At 35.6% G+C, this 15,609-nt stretch overlaps 1 protein-coding gene across 1 annotated transcript; it reads left to right on the forward strand.

Annotated features, from left to right (window-relative positions):
• Positions 1–3,885: 3,885 nt before the first annotated feature.
• Positions 3,886–4,885, forward strand: LOC113778089 (chaperone protein dnaJ 11, chloroplastic). The gene has a single exon (XM_027323360.1). The coding sequence runs from the start codon at positions 4,075–4,077 to the stop codon at positions 4,588–4,590; it is 516 nt and encodes a 171-aa protein (XP_027179161.1). The 5' UTR covers positions 3,886–4,074; the 3' UTR covers positions 4,591–4,885.
• Positions 4,886–15,609: the final 10,724 nt, after the last annotated feature.

Below are 15,609 nucleotides of genomic sequence, written 5' to 3' on the forward strand. Positions count from 1 at the left end.
TGGAGGGTCAAGTTGGGCAAGTGTCCAATAGGCTTTACCCGTGTTCTGGTTTTCCACGGCACATTTTACGACCGGCATCTCTGATTACAAACATCGTTACCTTTCAAACAATGGATAAGCGGACAAATGGTGACAACCGCTTGATGCTGATGTCCACCTTAAATTCAACTTTTTTAGCTGTCGCCTTAGACAAGCTAATTAATTATCCAAAAATCAATTGGCCGGAATTGGTGCAATTATTTACTTCTTTTTTTTCTGTAACGATAATATTTATATAATCTAATCTTTTCTATTCTATGAGAATGAGCCTATTCTACAGAGAGAGGAGTCTAAAAAAACTGTGTAAAAGCCGTGACCTATTCTATAGGGAGGGGAGTCTAAAGAGACTGTGTAAGGGACTAACAAGTATATAGACCTGACTAAATTAAAGAGGTGATCTGACATCTCTTTTGAATTTTTTTCATTACAGGTAAAATTTAAATTTCTGACCTACTGTCCAAAGAGAAACTTAATCCCCTTTTTTAAGCTCAGTGGTTGTAGCAATTATTTACTGGGGTAGTGGTGTTTGGGAGGGATCCAAGAGCCAAAGGGAAAATCGTGCACTTGATAAGGATGTATTACCTTTGTGGGATGGCAATTTGCAAGAAGAAGAATATTTCTTTTTCTTCCACCCACTAGGGAGTAAAGAATCCTGGATAAGAAAGAGCAGGGAGAGTGAAATGTCCTACGTTGACACTTTATGAATCTTTAATTTTTTATATATAAAATTTTGGATCACTTTCTTCATTATTAATTATTTTAAAATAGAAGTTCAAATTATTTATCATAACATCAGAATTTCGTGATTGTTTCAACTTGTATGCATGGTACCGTTATTGTGGTTCACGACTATTACGCTAAATCAGTCTTTTGTCTATTCTCTATTTTGTGAGGTAAAAGAAGCGGCGGCTAATTTGTTTGCGAGCTAATATTTTGGTCTTCTACTTATTCAAAGAAACAGATTTCTTAGATTTACCTGGTAAACCATTCTAGATAGCATGGAACTTTACTATGTTAGTACATTTGGATAGGAAATTATTTTTATAAAAAAAATTATTCAGAATAAAACTTTATGATGCAAGCGAGGAACTTTTTATTGTGTAACATATGTGAAATAAAAAAAAAAAAACGTGTTTATGATGCAAGTAATATAATATTTGTACTTTCAAGAATCTGTACCTATTATTTTGTTTTTGCATTTTTTGAACTGAAAGCTATTGGTTTATTTATTTATTTATTTTTAAAATTTGTTGGAATGCAAGATTAAAGTTGTGTTTGTATTGCATTTTTCATGATTTTTCATGAAAAAATTACTGTAGCGATTTGATGTATGTGAGGGAAAAAGGTAATAGAGAAATGTGATTACGGAAAACGACATAATTTTCTGACGAAAAACCGCAATCCAAACAAGGCAAATTCCAGGCAGGCTAGGCTCTCTCCAAAACCACGATCTCTCAGCCCACAAAACTAATGTGATCCCATTTAGAAACCGTCAAAATATAAGCATGGATAGCAGTTACTGGTGTCAATGAAACCAAAAAACTGTTATGCAACAAACAACTTATTATTATTGTTGTCAAAAAAAAAAAGAAAACTGGTTATCATCACTAAATTCAAATTCCAACCCAAAATTTTGTTTTAAGTAAAAAGGACATCAGACCAAACTTTGGACTATGCTAAATACCATTATTTCACTGCCTCTAATTTTCCTTTAAAAAAAGAGTTTAAAAACTAGTGCTTGATTTAGGTCCGCTACAGGATTTAGATACTGCTATTATAGCACTCCTAGAAATTCAAATGTTTTGTCACCGCAAACATATTTACTAGGATAATACTATTAATTGATCGTATATATTTCCAAGTAAAATATTTTTTTAATTCAAAGATTCGGTCAAGTTTTCGTCCTCATTATTAATTTCTACACACAAGTTGAAAAATATATGTTATATGCACCCTTTAAATCAATAAATAACGGAATTAGTAATCAATCTATGGCCTCGTTTTTGTTTGCGATGTGTTTATAGAAAATATGCTTTTAAGTACTAAAAATATTTCTAGGGTTTTTGATAATTAATTTCTTGTAAATTAAGTAGCATAATTGTGATAATTTAAGAGCACTCTTCTTAAAATTACTTGTATCATAAGTGCTTCTTCATTAATCACCGCAGCCAAGACGGGGCTATATATTTGAGAATTTATTTTTGAAATAACCTTTTTTAGGAAAATATTCCCAGTATGATGCTCTTTTGTAAATTATTACCATTTTAATCTTTTTTATGCCATGTAAGCTCCCATTTTAAATGCAAGAAGACCTTACTTAAATGAACCTTATCATGCGGTAATCTTACTCAATTCATACTCAAAATTCAAACGCCAAAAATCCAAATCCAAAGCAAAAAAGAAAGGGGCAACAAACATAAGATTCCACCTTTGATTAATGGACAAGATATTATAATTAAGAAGTATTTTATATTTTAAACTCTTCAATCATCCAAGTTCATTTATATTAAACCACTAGGATTCGATTTTTTATATTAAACTCTATTCTCTTTTCATTTTTTAAATCCCATCTTTCCCTTACTAATTTTTTTTTTAAAAAAAAATGTTACTCATAAAAAATGAAAAAGGAATGCTATAATCATTTTATAATATTTTAGCATTAATCAAATCTAGAGCCTTTTCCTATGTTTATTGCCTAGTCTTTTTTTATTATCCTTGAATTTTGCTTTTTGCCTTAGCATTTCGAGTGTGAATGTGGAAATCAATAATCACAAGGTAGAAAAAAATGAATAGTATTACAACAAAGGATAATTTCAAAACCTTCTTCCAAGATTTCAGATAATCTCATGTTACACACCTCTATATTCAAATATTATACTTACTGCGCTTTTTTAAGTACTCAAAATGATTATAATAATCTTCCCAAAAGTAATAAAATGCTTTTCAAACTTTAAAAACATATCACCAAGAATCTGTCCATCACCAAATACTTTATCACTACTTGCTATTTCTTTCAAATAGGTTCAATCCACCTTTTCCCCCCTATTCAAGTTTTCTTGTCCTTTTTTTATAATCTAAGTCTCTATGTCTCACAATTTCCATTGTTAATCATACTTTTTAATTGACTTGTATCTCACTCTTTTCATTTGTTATAATTTTTTTCTCCGACCAAAGTTTAATAAACAGTTGCAAACACAAGTATACTATTGTAAATTTGGCCGAAGAAAAATTGGAGGAAATGATTTAGGGCTGAGGCGAGACTATTTAGGACGAGGCGAAAAGCAAAAATATATTCATTGAATAATATGATTTAAATATAAAAACTCCTTAAGGGAAATTTGAGGTATTAATATGAATTTTTTCCCTTATACCAGCCACATAAAAAGGAAAGGTATGCATAATTTTTTAGAGGTAAAGGAGTCTAAATGTAATTGTCATAAATTTTAGGAGAGGTTTGTGAAATTATCCCTTAGAACAAGGAGTAGATTTGTTGACAGTATAAAGTCTCCCAATGTTTAAGATGGAAGTTTACTGCATAAAAGATAATAATTTGTGAAAGAGCGTCACTTGAAATATTTTTTGGTTACTTTGGAAATAAACTCATATATTTCGATCACTTTATTTTAATGGATTTTATATATCGATCACGACAAAAAACATGGATAAACATGGATCACAGCGTCCTTAAAAGATGGAGAAAAGCGAGTGAACGGAGCCGACGCATCAATCAATCATGTTGACTCTCAGCCGGGGCCCGCTCCGACACCTTATCCGTTCGGCCTTCGGTCCTTCATAAAAACGTCCATAGGATAAAACCCAGCTTGCTGACTCACCTATTTAACCGGATAAACATTCCTACGATATTCAGAGTCAGCAATCAGAAACTACAAAAAATCCTCGGTAATTTTTCACTGCTCGTTTCTCCAGACCATATTCACTGTTGCCACAGTAAAATTTACCCCCGCGTCTATAAATACACCTCCCAAGACTTCTCCACTCCACACTCTTAACGAACAACAGCACCGTCAATTCATCATGTCGTTGTTATCTTCGCCTTCGCGTTCCGTCTTCCAGTTTCCGCAGAAATTCTCCGGCGAAGCTTTTCTCCCGCCGACGTCCAACTCCAGTTTCCGGCAGCCACGTGCAGGTGTTGTTTCCGCAGCTTTCGCTTCTTATGCTACTGCGGAGAGCGAGCGAACCACTTCCACTTGTGTGTTGCCGCCCAGGTTAACAGCTCCGACGTCGTTTTACGAGGTTTTGGGGATTCCGATGGGAGCCACTAGTGGTGAGATCAAGGCGGCGTATCGGAGACTAGCGAAAGGGTGCCATCCAGACCTGGCGGGGACTGATGAGAAGAGCTCGTCTGCGGATGAGTTCATCAAGGTTCATGCTGCTTACTCCACTTTATCTGATCCGGAAAAACGTGCTGATTACGACCGGCGACTGTTCCGCAGTCACCGCGGCGTCCGGTTCTATTCCACGCCGTCTCCGACGAAGTCGAGGTATTCCGGTTACAGTGGCCGGAACTGGGAGACTGATCAGTGCTGGTAGAGATGGGGAGATAATCGATAGATTAACATACAGAGTTCAGAAAATTTTGAACTAATCCCCAAAAAAAATTTTTTTAAAAATATGTAGAGATAATGAGTAGACAGTGGAATCTCTCTCTCTCTCTCTTTTTTTTTTTTTTTTTTTTTTTAACTTGTATATATGGAATCCGAAGAAACCCAAATGTAAGAGGTAACTGGGGTACGCGGTGTGAATGATTAACAAAATAACATGTAGATTGTGACTTATGGCATAATTTTTGGCCTCAATATTATGTACTTGGACTTATTTTGTGATACTTCCATTTGGCTCTGCAAAGCTTCTAGAAAGAAGGACCAGTTGGGTTACGAGTACGCTTCCCAACAGCCACTGGCGATTTGGTCCGGTGGTCATTCGCTTCTTTGGGATGCTGGGGTCATCCCCGTCTTTGCCACTCTACGCGTAGACAAAAAAAGAAAAAAAAAGAAAAAAGAGTACGCCTCCCAACAGGTGCAAATCCAGTTATTCCGCTTTGCGGAAACCTTCTAGAAAGATTTAAGATCGATTCGGTTGCTCAATTCTTCTAATTGGCTTAAAAATCCACTTAAAATTGAAAGATTGTTTCTGCAGTCTACGCTGCACTCAAACAAGTATCGTGTCCATAAACGGTTTCATAGAGAGCAATATTTGAGATTCTTTAATGCGTATGGCACTAAAATATGTTCCATGCTCGTTAACATTTTGATTTCTTTGTAGGGGTTGTCAATTGTCATATTCCCGTAATAAAACCAAAGAAGAAAAAAATAAGATTTAGTAAGTGGCCTAATGTTGAGAGTTTTCTATGATCTCTTAAAATTTGGGAAACAAGACTGTTAGAAAAATGCAGCATAACATCTTTCCAGCATCAGCCCGTCGTCCACTAGCTTGCACTTGGTACTATAGTTGCAAACAAACTGTTGGAACAAATTGATTAGCATCTTATCAATTATCAGGGTTAATTTTCTTGCAACAAAATGTTGGAACCATTTTACAATTCAAAGGGCTGTTAATTTCCTTGGACATATGCCAAAAGATTACCAAAATTTGGCTGGTTAAGTATACATTCCGGGCATAGGGGCAACTGCAGCAGATTTTAGAATCTGAATGAAGGAGCAGGGCCCATGAACTTGACCAAATTCAAATTGTCGTTTAAGCCTGCATTCGGGAGATGCCTTCATATTATGATTATGGGAAAAATTCAGAAACCTCGAATAATTTCACATAAATATCCTCTAATATTAGAAATTACACTGAATGAAATTTAGTAGTGTATTATGGGATTTACTGGTAGAACTAGTTGGCGATTGAAGAAGTAATATTAACTAGCATTGGTTGAGAATTTGCATTGTAATTGCAAGATATCGGAAAAGATAGCAATTCCTCGTATTGTTAGAAATGTACATAACATTCTGTTTTGATATTAGTTTACATACGGTCAATCTAAAAGTAATTTTTTTAAAAGCATCTCAAAGTAAGGTTATTAGAAGGCCGACGTTTATTCCTCTTGTAATAGTTTATTAATTTGTGTATGATCAAAGGCAGAAACTTTTATTAATGGGTTTGATCAATGAGTACCCTCGAATGACTTGTTAGAATAAGTTGAAATATTAATTTTTTTTGATAAAAAGCGAAGCTAGTTCAGAAAAAAAAAAAAACCTTAATTGACTTTCCTCGACGGTCCCTAAATTCTCATTACAAACGAATGGCTGAAAACCCAAGCTTGTTTTCGGTTGGCTCAAATGTAAATCATCGATTGGTTCCACCAATTCTAGGATTCATCGCCATGCAAACGGAAATTAAGGTACTATTACCAGCATTAGAAGCGAGAAACAATGGATCCTCTCTCCCCCAACATCCTCCAAGTCTCCTTAGTCTTAGGAATTTCATCGCAAGAAACAGTTATATCATAATGGCATCAAAAATACCCATATCTGACTGATGTCTGCTTTGATTGAAATCTAATTTCGTTTCGAGCTCTCTGAATGATGTATACTGTAACCGTTGAAGCCCTCATCTTGAATTGATTGTAGAATGTATCCATCAATTAGCGATGAGCAAGCCAAAATCACAAGTATTTTAAAACACTATAAAATATTTTCAAAGTATTTGAAAGTTCTAGAGTTACAATGATCGAACCCCAATATTCATAACATGTGCTTCTCTAGTCGTCCACCAATCTACAAGGAAGACGAAAAAGGCAGGGTCCAAAAAGGAAAGAAGAGAATCACTCGTTTTCTCCACACAGAATATTTGTCTTCAAGTCATTTTAACATTATTAGAGGGTGATAGAGATACAGGGACCCATTTGGAGTAATTTTATATCATCATCATTATAGTCAGCTTTAGAATTATGCTACGTGATTAGCCATTTCTTTAACTAACAAGTGGAGAACGACAAAGGATCAAATAATAGCAGTATGCGGAGGGGGAGAGATTTAGATGAGGATGCAAGAATCGAGTCAATTTAGTGGTAATTCTTGAATTTGCATGGTTAACCGTCCAGCTTATGCCACGTATAATGGAAAGACTGTGTGGAGGAGTACTGAAAATCCACCAGGACCCCCCAAGAATAAACGAAGGGATAATTTGAGAAACCTCCCTGACATTTCTGATAATTTCACTGAGCTACCCTGAAATTTGAAAAATTACACTTCCCTCCCTTGATTTGATAGTTTTAGTAACATAACCTTAGAATAATATTTGACTGGATCAAATTTTTAAATGAATATCCAAAAATGCCCTCGTATAATGAGTTTTAATTTATTTTTCTATACAATTATAAGATTATCTAGTGTAATTATAAGAAAAAAGGTGCCAAAGTTTTCATATCCACACATACTATGTGGTACACAACTATAATAATAATTTTATCACTATGATAGGATACTTTTGATGGTATTTTATTGATTTATAAGATAGAAAAAAATATTAAAATAATTGATTTAGAGTTTATGAATTTTTGGAGTAGTGGAATTATCATAATTTAGCAATGATTTTGGGTCATTTCTTTTTGATTTATTGTTAATTTTAATACCAAAAATAGAAACAAATATTAAGAAAAAATATTGAATTACATATAAAGTTAACTCATAAAAAAAATCACTAATTCAACATTTGGTTACAATAGAAACTAGAGGTCATAGTGATAGTTCTACAGTTTTATTGGCGAAAAATTAAAATAAAAAGGAATAAGAATAAAAAATAATGAAAAAATAATTTATAAAGTCATTCTAAGTATAAGTATACCAAACAAGGAAATTTCATTAATATGTTTAAGGGTAATATTGTCATTTTAAATGATAAGGAAGGTATGTGCAATTTTAAAAATCTCAAGGGAGCTAAATAAAATTATCAAAAACCTCAAGGGAGTTTTCTGAAATTATCCCATAAAAGAAACATTCCACATTCCACATTCCACATTCCAGCACAGCGAGAGAATCAAGTGAACTGAAGATCTCTTTGGTCCTACTTGCAGAAATACCTAGTGCCCCTATGCTAAGAATGACAATTCAGAGTCGGCCATCGCTGAATATGCAGCAAGGCAGGCCTTCAAATCATTTGACACGGAGGGCTCCAAGTCAAAATAATCAAGCTACCGCCAGAAAACAACGGATTTGAAAACTCAAGCCATTTGAAGATCAATTCTGAGGGCGGAATCCCGGAGCTGTCAACAACAACTCTATAAAACTAACAAACATGAGAATATGGAATCGGACACGAGGAGTTGGAAGTAAGGAGAATTGCGCATATTATTCAATCAATGTGCACGTAAGTTAACATCGGATCGAAATCTTCCATGCACCTTTTTCTTTTGTAAGGAAGGAAATTGCGCAAGACAAGTTTGAAGCAAGTGGAATGACAACCAACCGACTGATCGAGGATTTTTTTTCTTTCTTTTGAGTAGGAATGTCGAGAATCCACATGTCATGGGGGGATGACGTGATGGCTTGTGGAAAAAAAATTTTTGGCTGTAACTTATAACTTCAACCTTCTTTACCTATCCCAGTGGAAAAATTAGCACATGCCAATTATTCCTCTGGTGAAAAATGGAAGGAACGCAGTAATTATAGTTTTTCACTTTTTTGTGAAAAAGTCCAATCAAAAGTCCAAGGAGACATTGGAATGGGAAGCAGCATTGCAGAGGGTTGAGTTCGATTGGGTTCAAAGGATACCCGTAACGTACTCGGTAGTGTTCAACAAAACTACATTTTATATGGACTCACCTGTTGGTGAACGATCTGCTGGGCTTTTCTTGCATGTTGGGCCAGAAAACAGAAACAGATGTTGCACTTGACATCACCAATTTTCCGCTGCTTGATTGAATTGTATATTCTCAAATTGCTTAGAACAGACAAAAGTCTTGCTTGCTGGTAAAGAATGCCAAGAATGAGCTGCTCAAAAAAGGCCATAATAATGATAAGATATTTCACCGGAAAAAGACCAAAAAAGGGTCATGAAAAAGTTTGGAACCTCTTCTTCTGTTTCTCAAATGGTTGCATGTGCATATGTTTCCCTTTTAAAGATGGAGGCTCAATTGCTAAACAGTAGTAGTACTGAGGGGGCAGTATCAGAGAAAGTGGGGCAACAAAAATTACTAGATAAATTCATCTCTAAATCAACATGATTCCCGAAGAAGCTACGTGATCTGTCTCTTGTCTGTATGAATAAAGTTGCCTGGTTTATACTGTCCAGACAAAACCATGCACGCAATCATGTTCTGCTTTCTTGAGAGCTTTTTGAGATGGTTGTCCGGTGACAACCCAACAGTATAGATTCCTCGCAAAGCCTGGAACTCCATTGAATACCCTACCGACTTAATTATTTGTATGATCGTTAGTGTTTGCCTTAAATTTGTATGGTTCTTTAAGCTCAGTGTAAATTAAAGAACCATGACCAGTGGAGGAAAGTTAATCAAATACGAAGATGATAGTCTAGCTCAGATAAAATTATAACAACAATTTACATCCGAGGATCCTCGTCTGCAGTTTTTTTAATTACTTATATAACAAGAATTCGTGCTACTTAGGAAAATCATCGGCTTCCTACTAGTAATTCACATATCTATCTAACGTCAAACCAAATACTCCACTGGCTTTGAAAGATTTGGATATATGTTTGTGGTGGTTCGAAGTCTCCTTAGAGTTACATTCGAAGGTCCATTTCTAGATGTTCGTTCAAAAATTTGCTCAATCACATCATGTTACACAACTTTGAGTTGAGGTATAAACAAATTTGAAACCGGTCGAGGAAAAAGAAGAAGAAGAAGATGTGAAATGTGAATTGTTTAATCCGTCATATGTACTTATAGGAGCCAATAACTTGGCAACAAGTGTGATGGCCATGGTGGTTGTTCAAGTGAGGTCCATATCACGTGGCCCTGATCCATTTCTAGAGCAACTGATGATTTAACAACAGAAGCTTGACCTCACATCGCAATCCAAAGAAAGGTGTAGATTCCTGGTACAGTAATGCTGGGTTTGCTGCTGATACTTGTTGGAATTAGTTCTTCTGGAGGCTAAACTACAAGAAGATGAAGCCATAACAAAGAGGACCTGCTCAGCTCCATTGAGAAGCCCAAAAGAGGACAAATGAAATGAAGTACTATAGGATTCTTTGATTGACGCCCTGCCGCTGCCACTGCCAGCAAATCTTTGCACGGCCATCCGTGCTTGGATTGGTTTTTGGTCATGGGCTTTCAGGCAACAGACAGGGCCTTCTCGACCCCTCATACAGCAGAATTCACATGGCAAAATATTGTGGTAGTTTGTCGTCTTTCTACTGATGATGGGGTTTCAACGAAAGATTGGAAGAAGTATAATAATAAGAGAAAATTGGGAATGGTTTTTCAACATCTGCTTGTTACTTAACAGATCATCCTGCAGCACAATTTGTAAGAAATCCTCGTTATTGATTGTTTGCACCGTCTTCTTCTTTTAGATATGTCAGATATTCATTCATTCAGGGAGGATGGCTCTGGAAAACATGTGACTAACGAGAGGCAATCATGAACACAAAAAGTATAGTAGTATTACTTATAGCCTACGTACGACAGCTCCATCTTCCTTTTTTGTTGCTTAGCTTAATGGGATAGAATTCATTCTTATGGAAAAGAATCTCTGATACGTGTTGCATTCTCATTTTTCCGTCCGTATCTGAGCCAGAAGCTAGCCCTGTTTCAGACTTCATCATCACCGAAACAAGCCAAATCCATGTCTGCATATGAAGTGCTGTTCTAAAAGTGGGATGGCCTTTTTAACAGTCTTGTCATCACTCATCCTTGGAGAGGGAATCTGCCTCAGAAACAAGCGAGCATTGCTGCATCAGCAGATCACACACATTTTGGTCTCTCAATAATTTTGGCTACTATCATATAGATATATATATATATATCTGATAAGTTCCCTACCCTACTATTTTGTGTAGCATGTTATTATTAGAAATGCACAACCTTTTCCTGTGAAAAGTACGTCAACTCTCTTTAATTCTGTTCTCTCAAGATGGTCCCTTCTATAACATCAATGTTCCACTTCAGCATTCTTGCCTGTGGTTTCTGCTCAATAATTATTCAGGAGAATTACTATTACATCTTCCCTCCAACTAATATAGTACTTAATAAATTTCTCGATTATCTTGTCCACCGTTATTGTAAAACTCACAGGCCTTGTTTGGATTACAATAATATATTTTTCTTTGGGAAGGTGTTTGATAACTTATACAACTACTACGAGCATCTCTTACGGCCAATTGTCGCCTGTGACACATGCGGTTAAGGAATCAAACGTGTCAGATGAACAAGAACGAAAGATACAAAATTCCAACTTTCCTCAAAATTTAATTTAGGAAACGCCGAAGACGCTCATGACGTGTCAAAATTAGCATCGCTCGAAAGCCATCGTGCATGGTTAGAGATCTGCAGAAAAAAAGCATCCATATTTATCATGGAAGCTTCTTGTGACGAGAATCTCTTCACCAACTGCAAAAAACATGTGTCTCTGGATAATGCAGTGCCATTTGAACATCCCAGGACAACGTTAATTGTTGGATCTGTTTTCCTTCTTTTTCCATTCCCAAAAGCCTAGAGCCTACCAGTAAAAGACAATGAGTCGTCTAGTCGTACTCGTCATAATTTGGTGGTTCAGCTGCTCAAATCACTTTGCTGAGGACCTTTCGCCTAGCCTGCTTCATCATGAATTACTTGGTCAGATCTGTATTTTGGGTCTCATTTATTTGGAAGAGGCGCAGGAACGGTTGCTGTAGTTCCTGACCGTTCACGGACAATATTTGATAAAAAAAAATTGTACGGTTTAGATCTCATCTTATATCTCGTTTTTAACAATATGTATGGGATTCACAAAATTTTATTCTAAAATTGCACGTTGTTGAAAGTAAGTTACATCATGTACAAATAGAATTATGTCGTGTGCAAAATGCACACAATCTTTAGAAACGATTGCACCTGCAACCGTTCCTGCTCCTGGTCCAATTTATTTCTATGTTTGTGTTTGGAAACACGTCCCCGAGTTGAGAAATGCATTTGTACTAGGTATAATTATAATTAGCTCAACCGCCAATTTGTCCCATAAAACCACAGAAGCCAAAATCACTCTGGACCACAAAAGAAAAGTAAAACAACTTGAAAAGTTGCGTTTTAAGTAGGGGTGTTTCGCGAATCGGCTTGCGAGCGGCTCGAATACGAGCTCGAGTTAATTAAGTCGATCTCGAGCTCGAGTTCGAGCTCAAAAACATTAAGTTCGTTGGTTCGCGAGCTCAATTATATATTTATTTTTTATTTTAATAGTAAAATTACATATATATTCCTAATATTTTATTATTTGTTAAAAAAATTATTGTTTTATTCATTTTTAAAAATAAATAATTATTTTTTATTTTTTAAAAATAAAAATAAAAATAATAATTATTTTATTTTTAAGCTCGAGCTTGATATTTTGAGCTCGTCGAGCTCGAGCTCGAATTCGAGCTTCACAAAATTAACTCGAGCTCGGCTCGATTAGCCAAAACTCGATTCGAGCTCGGCTCGTTTGCACCCCTAGTTTTAAGAGATCAATGCTATTGCCCCTCGGATTGGCTCGAATGGTTTTAGGGTAATCTCTTTAAATCCTAAGGTTGCGTGTTCGAATCACTTCCCCTACCGTTTTGTGTATTCTTGATAGTGGGGTGGACAAGTGCAGAAAAATTAGTCCGATAAAATTGGGATACTCCTTGCGTCGACGAAAAAAAGAAGAAGAGATTAATGCTATTGCGCTTCAGACATTGGTACGCTACAATATCTCCACAGTTCTGCAAGGCATTCTATCCCATCTCATACGCCAATACCTGCATTCGTACACACTTGATAGCCTGCTGCATAAAGGGTTTGTGTGGAAAGAAAAAAAAAATACTAATTTTAAGTTATTTACAGATTATTTGTGTCTGATGAATGCTAATAAAGTCGAGAATGTATGCAAAAAGGGGAAAGAAGAATACTTTTAAATTGTTATTTGTTTGTTGTAATTCAAAAAAAAAAAAAAAAAAAAAAAAAAAACATGTGTCAAACTCAAACCGTGGCAATTAGAGTCATATAGTTCAACTGGAAGGTGCACGAGAGTGGAAGACCACATCAATGATCAAACTTCAACAAATTCCTGAGACAATCGAACTGGACCAACGTCCCCACTGACAAATAGACACACGGGGCCTGCAGCCTTGATCCCAGACTGCAACTCACCATCGGACAGCAACTACATCAAGAAAATCAGTTCAAGAGATCGCACCAGCCCTTGTCGACTTCATCAAATTGCTTAATATCTCATCCGATTTTTTGTGCTATTTTGTCGACTATATCAAAGAAATTTTCTCTCAGACGATTTTCTATTAATTTGGAAATGTGAATTTTCCTTCCCCGGAGAAGAGAGATAATAGCTCCAAATTCAGCATGCGTACCAACATACATCTGTAAGCAACTTATGATGAACCTCCTTAATAGTAGTATAATCGTATTGGTGACTAAACTAACTTGATGATTGTATGTGGATAATTATTCGATGTTTGTGCTACAAAAAGGAAAACAGAATTACGATTTTCTTTCCCTTTCCTGCACTTAAGTGCTTGGATTGACTCACATTTTGTGATTTTCGACTAGTAAAAATGTTCATCGGGAATTATAAAGAGGCAGGGAAGGAAATTGAAAGCATTTGCCTTTTCAGAACGTGACTGCTTAGAAATATGCATAATTGGATGCGGGACTGCCTGACCTTGATGTTAAGGGACTTGCATCGCGCCATTGATAGCGCCAGAAGCCTTCTTATAAATATAGGAAACGTGTGGAAGTTATTGCCTTTCCAAAATCCTATAGAATAGCGTTGATGTCGATTAGGGAATTTATCCATTTACTTTAGAGATACTCGTGTTAATTAAACTGAAGGTTAAAATCGAGATGAATGGTTCCAACTAAATCTCAAGATTTGATTTCATTTTAACTCGTTCATCGATTGAGTGTGAACCAAATTCTAATTGGATTTTAATTAGTTAACTAATTAATATAATTACATTATTTCTTTTTTTGTTGCATTCCCTTTTATCATTAGTCGCTACATTTGCATTCCGCTAATCCTATAGAATAGGAGATTAGGAATTGGTTGTTTAATATAGGGAATTCACTGGTTATTAATTAAGGTTGGGGGCAAGATTAGCGTAGGGAAAGTAAAAAGTTTAAAAACTAAATCATTAATAGGACATGGACAGATTCCTTTTTTGTGTGGTTACTTGTAGTTCCCAAAACCATCCTTGCATGTGCAAACACACGCAATCTTTTTTTGTAAAAAGCCTTTTTTTTTTCCCTTTTTTGTGCTTAAACGAGAGGGACGGTTCGGAACATCTTACTTACACTCCCTCTCTTCAATTACTATTTCTGCTCATATAAATATACATAATCACTACTATTATTACATTTTCTTTAATATTTAATTACTTTTTCTAAATTAATTATTCTTTCTCAAAAAAATTAACAAGCAAAACTTGTCTCTAACGAACGAAATGAATGCTGGCGGGGCACTTGTTTGTCGAAACTGATAAATTAATTTATCATAAAAATTTGTTCTCCTGATAAGAAAAACGGGGTCCTAGTTTCTTGAAAGCTACATTGGAAGCTACGGAATGCAAGGCGAGATCATGCGTTGTACCAAGCGAAAGGGCAAAAATGATTAGGACACGAAAGATCGTCCGGTGGAACTTCGTGCAATAGAGAGGACGAATCACTTGTCCCGTCAATATTACAAAATATGGAGAACGTACCGCTGCTGTATCTATCACGTTCATCATCGTCCCAAGACCAAGAGAAGAGAGAGCGCTGAAGCTGGACAGAGATTATTGTGGCGTGGTGTACTGGCAAGTGAAGTAGGTTGGACACCGGAAAATGAAAATACACAACCACCACACCCAACACCTTTAATATGCTGGCAGAGTTGAACCAATTCTACAAATTTGATGACCCAATTTGGGATGCTTTTGATTTCCAATTTTTGCTTAATTATTCTTAGTTCTTGAATTGGTCATCAACGTCTTTAGTACACCAAAACGTTCAATCTTCTATAAAATCAAGAATTAATAATTTGGTTGTCTTGAGCTAAGGAAAAAAAGGGTCTGAATTCGTATGGTTTTCCTCCAAAATTGGATTCTGTGCAATGGAAATGTTAATAATGATTGCTACATGATACTAATACATATTTGTAGATACAATATAAAATTTTAGTAGTTAGTTGAAATGTCATTATGACGTCTTAGTCAATCACTATCTACTTTAGTCTTTAGTCCAAAAAAAAATAAAAGAAGAAGCGGATTTTGTGCATTTCTTGATTAGCGTTGGAGAACCTATTAAACATTAGACCAAAGCTACTTTTTTTTTTTTTTTTTGTCGAAACGTTGGCTTTATATATATAAATCCGTAAACTTTACAGTATTTGGACAAGGGTCCAATCAAACGGACAAACTGTCCCACAAGATCACTTA

The sequence above is a fragment of the Coffea eugenioides genome, chromosome 7, assembly GCF_003713205.1.
Source record: "Coffea eugenioides isolate CCC68of chromosome 7, Ceug_1.0, whole genome shotgun sequence".
NCBI lineage: Eukaryota > Viridiplantae > Streptophyta > Magnoliopsida > Gentianales > Rubiaceae > Coffea > Coffea eugenioides.